Source organism: Alligator sinensis, unplaced genomic scaffold, assembly GCF_000455745.1.
Source record: "Alligator sinensis unplaced genomic scaffold, ASM45574v1 scaffold720_1, whole genome shotgun sequence".
NCBI classification, from domain to species: Eukaryota; Metazoa; Chordata; order Crocodylia; family Alligatoridae; genus Alligator; species Alligator sinensis.
Window position 1 is genome coordinate 2,507,875 of NW_005842026.1, and position 18,971 is coordinate 2,526,845.

The window sequence follows — 18,971 nt, forward strand, 5'->3', positions numbered from 1 at the left end:
TAATTACTGGAAAATAGTCATTTTCAGAGAAACCAAACACAATGTATTGTTAAAGGAAAAACAATATAAAACAGGTGATGGTTTAGATGTGTTCCTTAAGCTTTTTAAAGGTCTGCTTACTTTGGACACCTCGCATAAGCCATTTGAAACTACAGGAGTTACTCTAGAGTAATCTGAAAATTTAAATCCCGTCAAAGTTCTCTATTTCCAATTCTACCCACATTTTTGTCAAGCTGTGATGCACGTGGGCAGAATTATATTGTGACTGTAAAAACTTAGAATTTTGTCAGATCTTTAAAATATATAGCCCACAATGGAAGTAACTGGGCCTGACTCATGATTCCTTAAAAAATATAAAACTCCAAGAAAATTAGTGGGATTTTCCTCAGATAGAGTAACAGGTGCAATCTCAGGTTCAGTGGGCGCATCTTTACAAGATGCTATGTTATTGTAGCAACGAGCTATTGCGATGTAGCTCGTCTTTACAGCAATGTAGTGTTGGCAGGCATGAAGCGTGATGCTGATGCTATGGCGACATAACATCTAGAAATAACTATGTGCCGCTAAAGCAAATTTAATTTTATTAGTACATGTTTAGGATTGTGAATCCAAAAAAGATGACAAAGCTGGTAGGGAAATACAAATCTCCCGAGCAAGGGACTAACATTAGAGGGATGGGGGTGTCACGGAGGCGAACGCAACTAGGTTATAGAAAATTACTACACTTGATCTGAGCCTTCAAGAGGCCTGCACAGTACCAATGTGCAAGTCAGGGGCATGTGTAGGCATGCCCACTATGAATAACATTACAAAGATATTAAAAAGTTCTGCTGAGGACATCACAAAACAACTGTTACTTCATTGAATTGCTGACATAGTCCTGCTTTAACCAACTTTTCTGTACTCAAATGTCTAACTCCTGAGGCAAAGAATCAGGGTACGGATCCAGAACACACTTCCCATGGAATAATTTACTCCTGTTTTTACTCTATAGTAAGGAGAAGATGCACTATCAGATTTACTAAACTGGCTGCCTACAGTAGGCATGATTAGAACACATAGCCACCAGTTAACAAATGATTTATGCATTAGATTTATATCCCACCTAGCAGGTCTATAAACAGGTTGTTAAAATATAGTCAAATCACCCCCTGAAATATTGGTATGTTTTAAAACAGGGCTGTTCATATAGTGGCTTGTGGGCAGCTAGGATGTGGCCAGGGGCTCCTTCAGTTAGTCTTCTCACTGCCCATGATGAGGGAAGGCCTGGGAGGGGGGTGTGCAGTGGAGGGGCAGGGGGACTACATGGTGTTGGTACTACCCTCACGGCCTTTGGGTATGGGAGGGAGGGAGGGTCACTGCCACCATTACTCGCATGTCTAAGGGCAGTGTGGCAGGGGTGATCCTAGAAGCCCACCCCCACAGTATATGGCCTGCATGGTCACTGGGGTGAAGTTGGACAGCCCTGCTCTAAAAAATAGATTTTAACAGAATTGTAATTTCTTTTTCCCTTCTCATCATTTATGAAACTGTAGGGCTCACAGTAGTGGAAACAGTAGCTTTTAACCTCTAAGTTATTAGCCAAAATCTGAGTCACTAGCCTGACCACTGAGGTTATGATCAGGCTCTTACTATTTGAAAGCCGTTGGTGGTCTCAGTTCATGGACAATTCCATTTCCACAGAAGCACTGAAAAGAGTATTTTTGCTCTGATGCAGAATGAATACAAATTCTGAAATCTTGGAAGCAGCAGTGGAATAGAAGTGGTCTCCACACACAATTTCTATTCTAACATCTGTCAGCTTAAACAAAACCTTAAGTATTTTTAAGTTAATCACTGTGACTTAATCATGGAAAATCAAAATAAAAGTCCTGAGTTTAATATTCAATATTTTGTTTAGACATTCAGTCTAAAGCAGTTATAGCCAAACAATTATTGGAGGTCCATTGAAATCATTATGGCAGGCCAAATAAAATAATTCCAGTTGTTTTCAGATTAAACTGCTAGATCAAGCAAGTAAAATCTGTATCATATGGAAAACTAGACTGGTGCTCAACCTACTTCCAGTGTACAGCCTGACACAGATAAAGACATAGACTTAATGTCACTTTGCCTGCAAACCTTACTATGATTTCAAATGAAGGGCATAATTACTAAACCCGATGCAGAACATTTGTTCCTTAAATGGACCATTAAGATTAGCAGTCAGTAGAGCTTGTGACCAGAAAGCTTTACAACAGAATACAAGCATAAACTACTAAGCAAAGTAACTTTTTAGAATATAGAAAAAGATTAAAGGCCACACTTTTTATTGCCATTAATTCTCCACAACTAACTTTCTTCTTTGCTTATATACAGGAGATGGGTATAATTCTTCATCTGTAAAGGACGGGTAATCTTATTTTGAAGTTTAGTTAATGCTGCTACAAGCAAACAAGAAAATAAGTGAGGCAAAGTTATATCTTGCTCATAGCTAAGCAATATTTTTCTGAATTCTTACATTACTGCATAAAAAGGAACAAACATATAGCCTGTGCATAGTTAAAGTTCCTAGTTTTTCACAATCCCTAGGTGCTCAGAACTAATCATGGAATAAAACTGTTAAAATGGGCAGTAATGTTAAGTTATTCTTTTGTCCTCCTTGGAGAAGCCTATAAAAATGTCTGTTGAATAGACATTTTGCTCATCCTTTTTTATGTACCATTAAACCCAACCCCAATGCTTCCTACAGCGTCCAACAGCCTGCTTTTACCTTCACTGCTAATATCTTTGCTGCAGAGGAGGTAGGTGTCACAACCCAGTTAATCAGTGCCCATGCCACTAGCAAGAGACACCATTCAGACCACCCTCACTTTGCACACAGTAGTCAACTAAGGGTTAAAAGAAATCCTTGCCAGAAACTCCTGAAACAAAATCTTGGCGGAGAGCTGTATATAATTTATGCCCACATCACAAACAAGAAACGAAACTTAAGACTGGTCAGGGTGAAAGGGGATATCCCTGCCATAAACCCCTAGCGAAAACTGCTATATAATTGGAGATTCAGACGAAAACCAGATGACGTGGCTTAAATCGATTTTTCACTGTGTAAACAAAACCAGCTTGCACTTCCGCCAAATCAGAGAACTCTGGGGGAAATCTCTGAGGAGAAACCTGAGCCCATCATCAGAGTAACTTGGTGGTTTGATCACCCATCAATCACTCCCCGTCATCATGGTCCCGATGTACCCTAACCCTCCTGCAGGCTCGTCTGGTCGTTCACGGTATCTCGTCGTCACACGGTCGATTATAACCTGAGACACACGCTCAAATGTAAACAACGCAAGCCTTCTGCCTGCGTCGCACGTCACTATCTGGGCGACGTAAGTAAACAATCTCCTGTAACCAACACGCGTCTGTGCCTGGTTAATCTCACTCCATCCATTAATTACCCGCCTGTCAAGGTAAAAGTTTTACTGCTCCGGTGGGAATCAGAACGCAGCTGCCAGCAGCTGCTCTGATTCTCGACAGTGGGGAAATGTGAATGTGGAGAAGCAGGCTGTAGAAGGGAGCACTGTGGATCAGATGGGCAGCATGGCACAGCTGGACTGGACCTTCATGGGCCAGACCTGGATCGTGGGCTGCAGACGGCTGACTCCTGTTTTACGGAGCACCTGATTAGTCTTGCTATCTTTCACATCAACTGTCCTCTTTCCTGTAGTGCAGTAGCTGTATCAGCATATTCCGCTGCTAACTAATGTACCAGATATAAATTTCTGAGAATTTCCTATAACTGCAAAGATCGCTTTTCAACTACTCCTTTATACACTGCCATGTAATAACAGTACAGAATGCATCTGGGAGCATTTGTGATACTACTCACTTGAACAGGTTTCCATTTGCCACTTTGAATTCAATGTCTAAAAAGAAGTTTCTTCCAGTAGCCCAATCTTCTAATGGGAGAGATTGATGCATGTTGTCAAAACAACAGTCTTTCATGGAAATAGTCAGTGACTAGCGGTATTTGGACAGAAATTTCTGCTGGTAGCTGAGCTTCAGTAATCAGCAACTGACAGAGGAGAATACATATAATATGCTTTCTCTTAAAGCTTTCAAAAGCCAGGATTTGTGCTCTGTAAAGCATCAGTGTAGTCTCCTTTGATCTGAAGGATTTAGAAATGTATATGAGAATTTCGAGCCTGGTAATTTGCTACTTTTTCTTCATAGAGCATCCATAATCCCTATCTGAGTATGTAAATTGTGACTGTCCACCATCAAATGTATTAACCTAGTAAGAGCTTCTGGCTTTCAACCTGCTGTGTTATTTCTTGTGTTCTGTTCTTGGAGCAAAGAAACTGTAGATGGAACACAGGAGAATTCTCTTACTGATATTTACAGAACCTAGAAAATGAAATTACATACAACAGAAACTTACCTTTGTGTAATCAACAAGATTTTGATATTCAATATAGTTGCCTCCTCCCACTACAAACACAATTGCCTAAAACACAATAAAAAGGAGATAGTTATGCTGCAGGAATCTGGAAGTACAGTCTAAGTATTAAAATAGAAACGAGTGCGATTAAACAAACATCGGTACTGTTTTAGTCTTTCACTGAAGTTTAAAAGCAAACTAAGCAACAAATAATGCAGAACACTTGAAAAAAATCAGATGACCTCTACCCCAGAGCCAGGCAATTATTTCAGGCATAGGGCTGCTTACCGAGTTTTGGCAAGCTGTCAAGGGGTGCATGGGTAGCCCCACCCCTTGACAGGTGCCCTGCCCCCTGGTTGCCATCTTGTGACTGGAAATCCCACCCCCTAATCCCTGACTTTTGTCACCAGAAGTTCCTCTCCTTGTCCCCAGAAGTACTCCTTTCAGCAAGGGGTTTTGCCATCTTAGAAAAATATCAATTTATAGTCTAAAAATCAAACATTTACAACATTCATTAATTTGATTTAAAAAAATATTTTTGTCTTGATTTACATGCATTTGTGTAGTGCACATAGAGGTGATTGCACAATAGCTTAAAATGAAGTCCTATTCTTGTATATTGTGGAGGGGCTGGAGGCTGTGGGTGTGTGTGTGTGGATATGTGGGGTGTGGGTGATTATGGGGTTTGTGGGGAATTGTGTGGGGGGTAGGGTGTTCTGCATGTATGGCAGTGCAAGGGGGGGTTTGGGTATATGTGTATGGTGGTGTGTATGTGTGTGTGGGACTCAGCCTATGAACACACGCACACACACACACACACACTCTCTCTCTCTCTTTCTCCCTCCCTCCCTCGTTGCATGCACGCACACACTCTGTGCCTTCCTCACTTCACACACGCACTCTCTTCCACTCTCATTGTTCTCTCTGTCCCCCTCCCTCATTGCACAGGCACAGGCACACTCTCTCCCTCCCTCATTGCACATAGATACACAGACACACTCTTCTGCTCCTGGCCCTGGGGTACTGACACAGGCTCCGTGGTCCCATGGTCTGGTGATACAGCTGCGGGCCATGTGGTGCTGGAGCCTCCAGCTGGCATGCAGGGAAGCAGTGAAAGTGGGGGCAGGCAGAGGCTTCTGGCTGGGGGAGGGCGGGGGTGGAGTGGAGTTGGGCCAGCCTTGCAGCTGGGTCCTGCTGGCTTTCCCTGGGGCCTACTGCCCCTGGCTCCTGTCATCTTTGATAGGCACCCAGGAGCAGATAAATATTAATTTTCTAAATTTTTTAGGGGCCCTGCAGGCTGGATCTGGCCCGTGCGCCATATTTTGTCTACCCCACCTCTACACATTACAGGTATCATGCAATTAACTGGTTAATTGTACAATTATGTTAAGGTCAACTACATGTGCAAAGTAGCTATCGTGATAAAAAGCTATGAAGTTAGACCCTGAAAATGTGCACAAACTTTATACCTAGTTGCTATCAAGCTTTGATTTGCACGTGTAGAAGCATCTCCCCTGTGGCTAGGATGCACAATGCAGGGAGTTTCAGGCCCAGCAGTTGGCGACTCTGGGTCCCAGCAGCACAGGGAGCCAAAGTCCTGCAGCTGTGGATGCTGGGACCCAGCTGGGTTTTGGCAGATGGGGGGTGCAGCTGACCTGGGATGTGTAAAACCCCTGGGCCCAAGGGATCATGGTAGCTGGGCTCCCCCCAGGTTAGGGGGTTTCATGCACCTCCAGGGCAGCTGCATCCCCTGGCTGCTGGGACCTAGCTGGATCCTGGCACCCAGCATCTGCATCCTCCCAGCCTGGGAGATCAACAGGAGCGGTTCCCAGCTGTAGGAGCTTGCTTCTTACTGGTGCAGGGAGAGCCCGGGATTGAGCTTTCCCTGCACTGGCAATAAGGCGCAATGGGACCTATCCCACAATTGAGCTTCCTGCCATGCACATGTGTATTGTGCATTAGATCTCATCACACCTTTATCTGCTCATGTAGAGGGGTCCTCAGAAACCTAACTTTCTGTAAAAGATCTAAACTAATAATGCTACTTTCCATACCACAATTGCTTCCATCTAGGAGATAGTAAACCACTGACTTCACACACAAAATTATTTTAATATTGTAATTCAAGCTGTAAAATATTCCTGTTCTAATATATTTTTTCAGAAAGCTTTGACACAAGAAAATGTCATAAATACAGTTTAACATATGTTACTGATCTTTATTTAGATAAGCCTCCACATGGTCCAAAAAATTGTTAAAAATATCTTCATGACAGTTTATGAATTAATTTGATAAAGACTTAGTTTTCCAACACTGCTATTGCTGTGGAGGACATTTTGTTATATTCAATTTATTTTAGTGTTTTTCAGCAACTTAGATTTAACTAACAATCGCCCTAACAGACCATCATTTTCTGGGTTACGTTGAAGACAACTAAACAGCTAGATAAACAATTTAGCCTTTTTTAAATTTATGATCTATCAGTGAACTGACTTACCTTTATTTGCATGCCTTCCCCATTTAATGAAAATTACCCATCCAAAATGTGCACAACTTAAATGAGGAATAGAGGCATGGGAACACTGAAATGGCTGCTGGGGGCTGTGGTCAGTTGTGCTTTACATGGAGTTCAGGGTGGAGGGGGAGAGAAGGGAGGAAGTCTAGTCAGGTATCACTCCTCCCCCTGCAGCTAGAGGTTTAACTCTCTAACAGCTGCTGCCAAATTGGTGTTCAGCCATGGTGAGCTTGTGAGACTGTGGCAAGTAACATTTTGAAACAATTTTTTTTCCTTATTCTCCCCTAAAAGAACAAGGAGTATGTGGTTGGTCAAAAAAGACAAATGGTAACTTCTTTGCTCTCCAAATGTATGGAAAATCAGAAAAGAAGAAAAAAAATTTCAAATACGGCTATGCAAAGACTTCTATTCATCAATATGTTTAGATGAATGGTCATGCTTGTAGAAATTATTTTATTTTCACAAAAATAAATACTACCATAAATATCTGTGGAAAATAGCATCAGAAAAAAATAAAGCTGTAGCTTTTATTAGTACTGATATTGACAGCAGTATTGTTTATAGCAGTATTCAGGCAGCTCTGTTTAAGAGTGTATGGAGAACTAAATTTAGAGAGGTAGGGTATTCTAGAAGACTAAGTGTGGGCTTGGAAGTTACAGATGCTCAGTACTAACTATGGCTCATCCATTAAACCACTACAATTACTTGCAAGAACATTGTTAAGGATTAGGTTAATGCTTATACAGTTCTTTGAGGACGAAGAGTTCTTCAGAGTATGTGCTATGTATAATTAATTAATGCATGTAATTAAACAAACTGATTTTTTACAAATGTAACTGCTTTTTTTAAATGTCCAATACCTTAAAAAGTATTTGGGGTGGCAGGGGATGAGGAGGGAATTGAGTTCTACATGACTTACCTCCTGGAATGGACTTTTGTTTCTTGGAACTGAGCTGTAATAGAAATAATCCATACTATTACAGGAATTCACTGTTAATACAGATATTAAAATAATAAAAGCAATCCTAAATAGGACACACTTTAACATTTGGTGGTATGATTTTTTTAACACAAAGTTCTAAAAAGTGACTTATTATTTCTCCAAAATAATATGTTGTAGGAACTCCCTTCATTCATCAGTGAGAAGTAGTGTACAGGATCTATTTCTTTAATTTGGGATAAATCGATTCATTCTTTTTCTAGTTCTCTTCTATGAATATGTGGATTAATGAGAGCTCCATGATACATCTGTGGAATGTATAAACTTCTAAGTTTCTGGACTGTGTAAACTGTGGTGCAGCTAGTATAACTGACTTTCTGAGATATAAAGCACTAGAATTTGTTGAAATCAGTCAAGCATTAAATGTGCAGTTCATGACACTTTCAAACTTTCCTGAGAGAGGGTACAACCATCAATATGCATTTGAAATAGCTTGGAAAATCTACCAAGAATCACATAAAAAATTACAGCAGGCTGTCATGGCAAGCTCCCATTCCTGGCCCCAGCTGATTCTCTACATATGATAAAGCAAAAACAGAACAAAAACAAAACACCTGTGACCCGCTTTCCAAGTGGATTAGGTTTCTAATGCATAGTAGAAAGGATAATAGGGAAGGTATACTCAGCTTCCTAGTCCATAAAGGAAGATTTAAGGAACAGATTGGGCAATAGAATTAGGCAGAAGGTAGGACACATTGGCACCTTAGAGATCAACTGGCTAAGAGAGGTATAAATTTTTGTAGGCGACAACCTACTTTGTCAGATGAATAGACTATTACCTAACAGTCACCTATGAAAGCTTTTGCCTGTCTGAACTAGTTACTCTCAAAGTGCCACCCTGTCCTGACTTCAGCTTAATATGGGCATTCTCTGCGGTAGAATTATGAAAGGGACTTTTCAATTATATATGGAGAATAAAATGCAACGTGGTAAAATGCCTGAATGTGGGATAACTGAAACTTTTGAAATGAAGTCTAGACGTTGGGATCTCTGAGCCATAATGGACAGAAGAATGTGGCTGTGTTAGCTGGTTGTATCTGTCAGGTGGTGATTTAAGATTTACGGTATGCACTAAAATAGACTGACATAAAGTAAGCATAAACAGATTGTTCCAAACAGACATGCATGAGAATGAATTAGATATGGGGATGGATTTTCATGTCCAATTTTTTTTTAAAATGGCCTCTACAGTAAACACTATTACCAGGATTCAAGGATTAAAGCACTTCAGCCTAACCCAAGGATTAACTCTCCCACTCTCAGAAACCTCTTGCTCTCTCTACAGGAGTGGGAATGAGGATACCGCACTCTGAAGCTTATAGTCTTTCATTCTTCTTATAGAACCAATTATACCCTGAATCTCTTTCTTGTGTTTGTGTGTGAGCTGGCTCTGCTAAGCCTCTCACCCACCTTGGACACTAGCAAACTGCAACAAAATAATATATTTCATTCATAAACACATAGCGACTGTGCTTACTTTTTTGTTACCTTACAATGGTACCTTGAAATGGAGCCCCTTCAAGATGCTTCAAAGCAGAGCAGAACCACTAAATACTTTAGCCTTCTCCTGTGGGCAAAATTAATTCCTGACCCCCCCAGACTGAGTTTGATCTGATCAAACACTGAATCTTGAAAATTCAGTCCAAACTATGTCTTTATTACAAGACAAGAACTGTGGAAACTCCAGGTGGCTGCTGAAAGTGTTGACTGCTTTAAGTAACGTGAGGAAGTGGAAATAGAGCATAATGGGACTGAAGAACCTAGTCAACAGGGAAAGGGAGAACTTGAGAACTCTTCTCCTTGCTTGAGAGGGGAAGGGGGACATAAGCAAAAGCTCTGGAGTAATCAACTCTGTCATTTTGTCCCAACTCCTCTCATGCTCCCCCCAGGATTTTCTGGCCTCGACTGATCTGATAAAAATCCTCCTCTGCTGGTCCAATGAAACAGCATTAGGGCAGGGGGCAGCAAATACTAGCTATACAAATTTCTTCCCTCTTGCATTTTTGTATTTAAATATTACCAGCTATTCTTTCCATAGCTCTCAAAACTGTCAGGCTACCGTTCAGATAATATTGCAGTGCTTCACAGAAACTAGTTTTCTTATACATTAGAATCAACTTTTAAATAGGAGGATTTGGATTATGGCATGAATGCAGTACTGTCAGCATAATTTTTCCTTTATGTATATTCATAAACATTTAAATTCATCCTTTTGGAATACAAATTTGCAAATACTGACAGAAGTGTAAATGTGGACTAGAAAAATGTATGTCTGTTGAGACTGGCTTCTTCCTTTTCAAAAGAAAACAACTGGCAGAAATGCCAATATTTCTTACAGTAAAAGGGTATATAGGAATCAAATCATTCCTGTGCATTAAGAAAAGAAAGAAATTAATAATGGTATTTCAGTGATTATATTATTGAACATCATTATTTTTTACTTGAATTTTTGGTAGCTAGCTGAAATAGTCTCCTGGATTACCATTGAAAGTATATTGTTTGTTCTGTGTAGTCCTGTCCAGAAGGTAAGAACTACAAACAAAAGCCTCTCTACCCACAGTGATTCAGTTGTCATCCTTATCAGGCTCAATTTAAAATTAAATGCAACCTTCAGCATAGGTATTCCATAGACTATTTGCATAAAGCCATAAGGTCATCATAGACAAATCAGTTGAACTTCTGGTCATATGCATAAAACAGATATACAACTGTGCATCTTGCATACATATGAAAAAATGACGGTGCATTAAAACTCATGTCTGCACATTCTAATTGCATTGAATGCACAAAGAACTGTCGTAAATTTGAGTGGAAACAGGCATGATAGAGCTTTATGGCAGTTCTTTAAAAGACGATCAGGAAAATTCTTGGATGCAATACTCAGCATTAATTTATTTTGCTTGAGAAAATTACCATCCAAACCCTTTCCCTCAGCTGCACGTTTCTTATTTCACCATCTTTAACAGCTTAGCCCCATCATTAATGGTTAAAGTGTCTTATGTGGTAAAGCATAACTCAAAAATAAATCAATAATGACCTTTCAGCAATAATATTACTGATAATCAATATTTCAAACTGTTCAGTCTATTAGTTCTATAGAAATATATAGCTCAAATAAAAATACCAGACTATTAAAATGTATTGTGCAATATTACAGATTTCTATTGGGTAAGGTATATTTGTAAAAGTTTTCTTTAAAAAGAATATCACAGAAGCTGCACAGGATGGGTGACAAGCTTGCAAATTATTGCAGGTTTCAAAGTAAAGGTGTGTATATTATTTGCAACAGAGATAAATTATTTTATGCATGAAACATTTCCATGAAAAAACAAAAACAATCAACTTTGTTTGTAAATGAACTAAAACAGACGTTTAGATGACACTAGAATAAAGCAAGCTGAAAGCTCCAGTTATATTTCTAAAAAGTACTGTATTTGGTAATGCCAATTTTTACTTTGACAGCTTTCTATATCTATTTTTAATTCTTGAAGTTGCATTTGAAAATATTTGTGCAATGTATGATACATATTTTCTGCAAAGCATTTTTCATTATTGCAGATACACTATCAAGAATGAAACACTGTGAAGGAGACAGCTGAAATTCGTATTTAATCATAAGCCAAGGACAGTGCTGGTTCTGCGTCCTCCCTCCACATAAGCCCAATAATAAAACCAAAGAATTAAAAGATCTTGCTGCTCTCCTGTGACTGGACCTTATTTTCAAAAGAGCTCAAGTAAAACTGAAGATATTCTCCATTTCTAGAGAATTAGAGTAGAGATTTTCAGTAGTGGTTTTGTTCACAAAAATAGGTCAGGAAACAGTCTGACATTTTTGGTGTCAGTCGTCTTATTTCTCCCCTTTTTCTTTTTTTTAAATGATGAGACAAAATTCTCTGTCACAGCAAATTAATGAGAAATCTATAACTTTTACCAGAAACACAAAAGTTTCATGTTCCTTTTAAAAGAACTACTGGACAATCTAATGTTAAATATGAATGGGTGAATGGGAGTATTTTAACCCTGTGAGAATTAATAGGAAACTTTAAGTACAGTGCCAATGACCTTCCATTCAAAAAAAAAAAAAAAATCAATGGACAAATTCAAACAAAGAAATTAGTTTATTTGCAAATAGTTGTGAAATTCAAAAGTAAAAAAAATGCATTAGAAGGGACTCTGCTGCTAGAGTATTAGAACTTCTTATGACAGCTGTAGTGGCATTGAAATGAGAGCTTTAGTACACAGCATTACAGGAACTTCTATGGCTGATACACAGCTTTTAGTTCCTCTGTCATCACGTGTTTTGACTTAGAGGTTATGCCTAATTATTTTATGCAATCAATAATGAGAGAAAAATGAATTTACAAACCTAAAAGCACAAATCACATAGTATAATAGTAGTGAAAGGAGTCAGAAAATAATTTAAAAATAGATATGTTGCTTAAAAAGATAGCATATTTGCAATATTTATGCAAGTACACTGAAACATGAACAGCAGCTACAAAAGCATACTTTCTATAAAATGACGGACATAATCCTGATATGTTATGCTTTGAAATGGGTACTTATATATACTGCTCCAAACTATGGAAGATAGAAGAAACATAAACCGTATACTCACCTGTCACTTCCTCGCAGCATCTTGGGATCAAAATATCTGTAGTCATCTGTTTCCTATTAAAAAGAAGGATGTTAAAAAAAGATGTCTCAAAAACAAAGTAATATGCAAAAAGAAAAGTATACAAGTATACTTGTACACTGTGCAAGTTCTGGTTAAATCTGTTATATGAATGCTTTTCAAATCAAAGTAATTTTATATTTAGAAGTTACCTGATGTATATATTAAATGAAAAGTTACAGACTTTGTATATTTACAGTGTTTGAATTGTAACTGTGTAAAGTTACTATTTCTATAGTAATTAGCAACCTCTGGAGGGTGCTACGGGGTTTACTCTGTTTTTGGGGTGATCTGCAATTCATTGCTATTAAAACCTGTCCAAAATGTATTGGCTATTAAATATGTCTCCAAAACAGAGTAATATTCAAAAAGAAAAACAAAGGTGATACCAGCTTTAGAGCCCTAAAATGTAATTGGTTCAAAATATTTTTTTTTCCAGGACATGCTTATGTCAGTGAATGCTAAAATATAGCATAGATCAAAATCTACTTCAATTATGAAACTTACACTTGTACATTTCATTTCAAGATTTATGGCTACTATTAAAACAAAATAAAGTGTTTGCACAATAAAAGTGACATAAATGCTTAAAAAGTTCTGACTGTTTAAATTAGATGCAATGATTTTTTCTTCATTCAAAGCAGTTCCAAGATATCCAATATTTTCACTGGCACTGAGAAAGACTTTTGCTAAATATTAGAGGGGAAAAGAGAAAAACAAAGTTTCTAGTTAAGTGCTTGTGACAACTAGTTGGCTTTCATTTCTTTTGTAATTAACTTTCAACCTGGTACTGCAAAGTGAAGTTGCATGTAAGTGCAGTAGTCCATTCCTGTGCTATAGGCGGCAGGAACTGGTGTCTGTGTTTTGATGATTCAGTACAGTACAAACAATTCCTCTTGAGAACTTATCTGAATATATCTCAGCCAGATCAAAGAATGTAATTATTTCCCTCTACAATTTACAAATTATTTTTATACACAAATGATTTTAATCAACTGTGTGTTAAGGCCTATGAAAAAACACAGCAGCTCATACAAAGTCATTAACAAATCAAGGTATTAAAAGTTATTAAACTCTGGTACTGACAAAGCAACACCACCGCAAAAGCAGTATTATAGTTATCCAACCTAAGCAAAAGTTACAGTATTAGAAGATACTATGTCCCTAGCTCAAAAAAGTAGGCACAGGGCTGGTTTCTCTTTTGTGGCAGTTAGCTGGGATAGGGCAAGCAACAGGGAGCAGTATTTGAGTACTGTAATACATAATACCAGTGAAAGAAACTGAACAGAAAGAAATCTGAATCCATTTTGCTCAGTGTGTTCTAAAAGTCTACATTTCTAGAAAAAAAATTAAACACCATTTGACAAAGTAGCATTTGTAGATACTACTGGTAAAAGCCTCACGTTTAATACTATTGTCTAATACATTAATAAGATGCGAGTGTAGTTATATAAATTTCATACATTTAAATACCATGTATGCTATGTATAAAATGTATATACAATTTTTGTGTAAATTTATAATTTATGTGAAAGTAATATTCTATTTAAAATATATAAAGAACATATGTTATACATCTGGTACTTAGCTTGACAAGTAAAAGTACACCTCCCCAAATTCTGTGGAGAAAGTAAGTTTTCATCATTTTTTTTCTCTATTTATCTGTTGCCAGTATGGCAAGGAACACTTTTTGTTTGTTTGTGGGATGGAAAGACTATTCAATAATGCATGAGCATAGTTTGAACTGGTTGAATTCCGCATATATTATCTCATGCCCCCATATATAATACACTCCTCAGTTTTGAGTGGCAGGATGAAGAAAAACAAGTATTCCTGCAGCAGCTAGGAAGCTGAGCCTGCTCCTGAGCCTAATGCAAGCCTCGTGTGCTGGATGGAGAATGTGGATCAAACCAGTGGAGTCCCAATACCATGTGCTGGGGCCGATGCCAAGACTCACTCCCAACCCAGCACAGTTCAACCCATAGGCCAGGGCCTGGTGCAGGGTCTGATCCTGCAAGCTGGGACCAGGGTTGCATACCAGGTCCTGCCCAACACACTGGTTCTGGCCACAAACTGACCCTGCGAGCTGGCCCAACCAGACATAAGGGACTATTGTCACCTATCTGAGGGGCTCCCCATGGGTCTGGAAATTTGGTTTCAAGGGAGTGACTCCCAGAACCATGGCAATTAACACTGTCATCGCTCCCCTGACACCAAATTTCCAGACCCATGGGGATCCAGTTTTCTGACATTTAATGTGCACCCCAATTTTCACCAGCTGGTTTTGATAAAAAGTGCGAATTATACATGAGAAAATATGGTATTAGTCTTTCGCCCTTTAGATACGTGTGCACTTTTTCCATGTTATACTCCACTCCTTTAACTAGCTCAAAATATGACATCCCCCCAAGGTAACTTCAAGAGTCACTTTTAATAAACCCAAAGGGAGTACCTGTCTAACAAACTGCTGGCAACTGCTAGCAGTTAAGGGATTTACTCTGAGTTTTGCCTGGTCCCCACTGGCCTGAAGACTAAGACTCTTAACTCTGGTCCTGAAACCTCGTTCTTTCCCCTACCTCATGCCACATGGAAGCTAAACATGTTGCCAGTTTTCATAGGATGGGCCCAGTAAGAACTTTGTTTTTCCACAAGCAAGAAGGTAAGCATTTTCCCTGAATTATCTCAGGGATGTTGGCTATCCTCCATTGCAATACTCTGTGATAATATCAAGCCAGCAAAAATAAAAGTATATGAATTGCAATCTTTTCCAGACTGATTTTTAAACTTGTAGACTGAGGAAGCTGAATATATATTAAAAAAAAGCCAAGAGTTGGTGTTAACTCACTTGTATGTGACCTCTGTTTTACTCTAGCTTCCTCACATTAGTGTTCTGACTGGCATCTACTCATATTTATAGAAGAATTCTTGGGAGGCTCTTGTCATTCAAAGTCACCTATACTTTTCCAGCAAAGGGAGAGTGCCAGTAATTGGAGCTTTTCCCCTGAAGCCCCACGTTCACAGGCAGCATCCAGCCATGGGTCATATGCTGCCAACCGCTGACCTAATGGGTTGGCAAATGTGCTGCATGGTTATCTCTGAGCTATGAGAAATGCCCAAGGAGCTGACAGAGGCTCAAGTACACACAGTAAAAAGGAATCTTCTGAGATTTTAGCTAGTAAAGATTTGCTAGAGTTTAACAAGTGTGTGCACAAATTGCCATTTTTTCCATAAGCTTTTTCATATGCTTGGCCAAATCTAACAACTTGTCACAGGAACAACAAAAGACCTATCCCTGCCACAAAGGCAGAACTCCACTGAATTTCAAGTTCCTGCTCTAAATCAAGAAACCAATGCTGGAATATATCAAAGAAATGATCTCAAGAAGCTTTTAAAAAATGACAAAATACATTTTCCTCTAGTTTCATTAGGCATTTTTACACGTGCTCCAGGGTGGGGGTGAGGCATTTTAATTGGAAGTGGCTCTTGGGAGCTTTAATTAAAATGCCCGTAGTGTTTTGGGTATTCAGCACCCCATGTTTCAAAATGGTGGTAGAGGTGCCTTAACTAAAGCTCATTCAATGAGTTTTAGTTAAAGCACTCCACCACCATTTTGAAACACAGGGATGCTCCAACAGACTCAATTATCAAGTCTGCTCCAACACCTTCTAATCAGAACACGTCAGAACATATGTACAGGTGCCCATAACCAGAAACACTTAAGCTGGTTTTTGGACATCTTCCAAACAAATTCAATGTGAAACATGAAAAATATCAGCCCACAAAGGGTGGTACATTTATAAGCAACTGAAAACAAGGTATTATACAGGAAAGTGATGAGCAACCTTTAACTGCCAGTTAAGCTATTAAGGCTCCTTCCTTCCACATCATCTTAAATGACTACTAAGACTAAAAGCATAGAGAGAGTCTGCTGTTGAATTGTGTGCTCTCCAGAGTAATTCAGAAGCCAAAATGCAAAATGAAGATCTGTGAAAATGCAAATGTGTGGCAGTGACTGAAAGCTTGCAAAGAACAATTTTTGGTCTAATAAAAGATATCACATCTACGCAAAGAAGCTTGTCTGCCTATGTCCTTAGACCAACACGGCCACAACCAACAACCCTATTAAGACTAAAAGATTTTTCACCTATAGAAACTAAAATATTATGCAAGAAAATGGAAGGTAAGCATGCACTCAACATAATTTTTAAAATTATTAGTTTCTAAATCAAAACGCAGGGGAACCAGAATTAACTGCCATGATATTAACATATAATGGAAGTAATGTATTGCAGTTTCCCTCCTCTTCCCCCCCAATAGATATACTCACAGGATTTGACTTCATCTCCATAAGGTTATCCAGGATACGTGTGACTGGTAGGTTCTGTGGAAGAAAATTTGAAGTTAGTTAGCTGCAGACATTTTTTAAAGAAATAATATGCAGAATGGCTCCAGTAGCCCAACTGTATTCAACTGACTGTTCAATTTTGTAGTTTATGTTAAAAAAAAACCTTATGATGAATTACTTTTCATATAATGCTCTGCAGAGAAGAGACCTCCTTCCCCATGTGTGTTTTTCCTGTACAGAAATGTTAATAGGTCAAGAATTTTAAACTAAACTTGTAATACCTGTGTTTTTAAAGGAGCGTATGAAATTACTTTTCAAAGTATGCATTCACTATATAAAATGCTTACCTTAGAATAAAGCAAAACAATAAAAAATGCACACCCAAAGCAAACTGTTAAAAAAATAAACTGTTTCCTTTCTAGCAGGCTACATAGTGATGCTCTATCTCCTATTCCTTGTTCCAGGAGCTTAGGGTGCTGGGAAAAGGTGGAGTGGCATACCTCATTATGCCTGAGGAATTTTCATCTGTCATTTTAACAAATTTAAGCTTTGTTGTTCTAGCAGGATATGGCAAGGAGGGCCAACACCTTCTGTTAATTAAGTGTACCATCAAGTTTATGAATTATATTTATTTGTTAATATTAAGCTCTGTTTATATAAAGAACATCTGTGGAGAATGCATGATTAAAGAAATTCCATATGACTGTGTAACACTAGCCAAAGATATAACAACCAACAAAAGGCAATGCAGATACAAGAGATGTTCAAAAGTTTGATGTAATGTGTGCTGCTGTTAAGCTTCTCTTGTAAGCCAGACTAGTTCAATTTCAGGAAATGAGTTCAGCCAACTGGAGGATCTGATATCCAAATATATTTACAAAGCTCTTTTCTAATGGCCAACACAAATATAAGACCAGACCAGGAAGCTACTCAACTGAGCAACTTTAACTCTACTGATCTGGGATGACTGAAGGATTCAACTTGATGCACTACAAAATAATATCCCTCAACTATCTTGACAGAGAACTACTTATACCCACTAGTCCTAGTTCTGGTTCTACTTCAATAATCCTGCAATAAGCCCATGATAGTCTCATAAAAAAGTTAAAGAAATACAATCTGGATGAAACTACTGGGTGCATAACTGGTTGCAAAATTGTACTTCAAAAGTAGTCATTAATGGTTTGACAGCTAACTCAGAAAAAGTAGCAAGTGGGATCCTCAGGAGCTTGTCCCTAGGCCAGCACTGTTCAGTAACTTAATTAATGATTTGTAGGAGAGAACTAAGCGTACAAAACTAGTAAACCAACAGATGACACATAGCAGAATGATATAGGATACACTTTGGAGAACAGGGTTAGATTTTAAAATAACCATGATAATTTGGAAAAAATTATTTGAAATAAATCTGATGAACTGCAACAAGGACAAGCGCCAAGTACTGCACTTTGGGTGGAACAAGTAAAAGCTCGATTACAAAATGAGACTACAGATGAGAACCTGAAGGATATTGTAGACCACAAGCTGAAAAAAAGTCAAGTGTCATATTGTTGAGAAAAGCTAAATATCATACTGAGATGCATTATCAGGCCTGCTGTAGGTAAACTACTGAAAATGATTCCTGCACTCTATTCAGTCCTAGTAAAAGCTCACTTGGAGTAGTTTGTCAAGTTTTGGGCACTACTCTTCAAGGAAGACATGAACAAATTGGAGAGAGTCCAGAGGAGAGCAACAAAGTGATCAGAGGTCTAGAAAACATGACATACAAGGAAAGTTAGAATTGGGGTTATTTAGTCTGGAGAAGCAAATCGGGAGGGGGAATATGATAAGAGTCATAACAATGACAGTTTTACATTAACAATGTCAGAATCATTGTTAAAAAAAGGATGGCTATCAAGAATTCTCTGTGTCCATGAGTGAAAGGAAAAGCAGTAACGGGCTTAAATTAGTCAAGGGAAATGTTTGCTGGATATTTAGAAAAAGTTTCTAAAAATTCTTCTGGAACAGATTAATTGGATAGTG

General features: G+C 38.4%; 1 protein-coding gene across 3 annotated transcripts in view; it reads right to left on the minus strand.

Moving 5' to 3' along the window:
- The window catches only part of SCFD1 (sec1 family domain containing 1), a 115,660-nt gene that overhangs the window by 4,433 nt on the left and 92,256 nt on the right, over positions 1-18,971 (minus strand). For 2 of the 3 annotated variants that reach the window (XM_014519295.2, XM_006022264.3), the window contains 4 exons: positions 16,932-16,985; positions 12,548-12,600; positions 7,849-7,882; positions 4,415-4,480 (listed from right to left, as the gene is read on the minus strand). In XM_014519295.2, the coding sequence (XP_014374781.1) occupies positions 4,415-4,480; positions 7,849-7,882; positions 12,548-12,600; positions 16,932-16,985 (207 nt within the window). Of the gene's footprint in view, positions 1-4,414; positions 4,481-7,848; positions 7,883-12,547; positions 12,601-12,620; positions 13,294-16,931; positions 16,986-18,971 lie in introns of those variants that run through there. The other variant, XM_025202446.1, reaches the window with a different exon arrangement.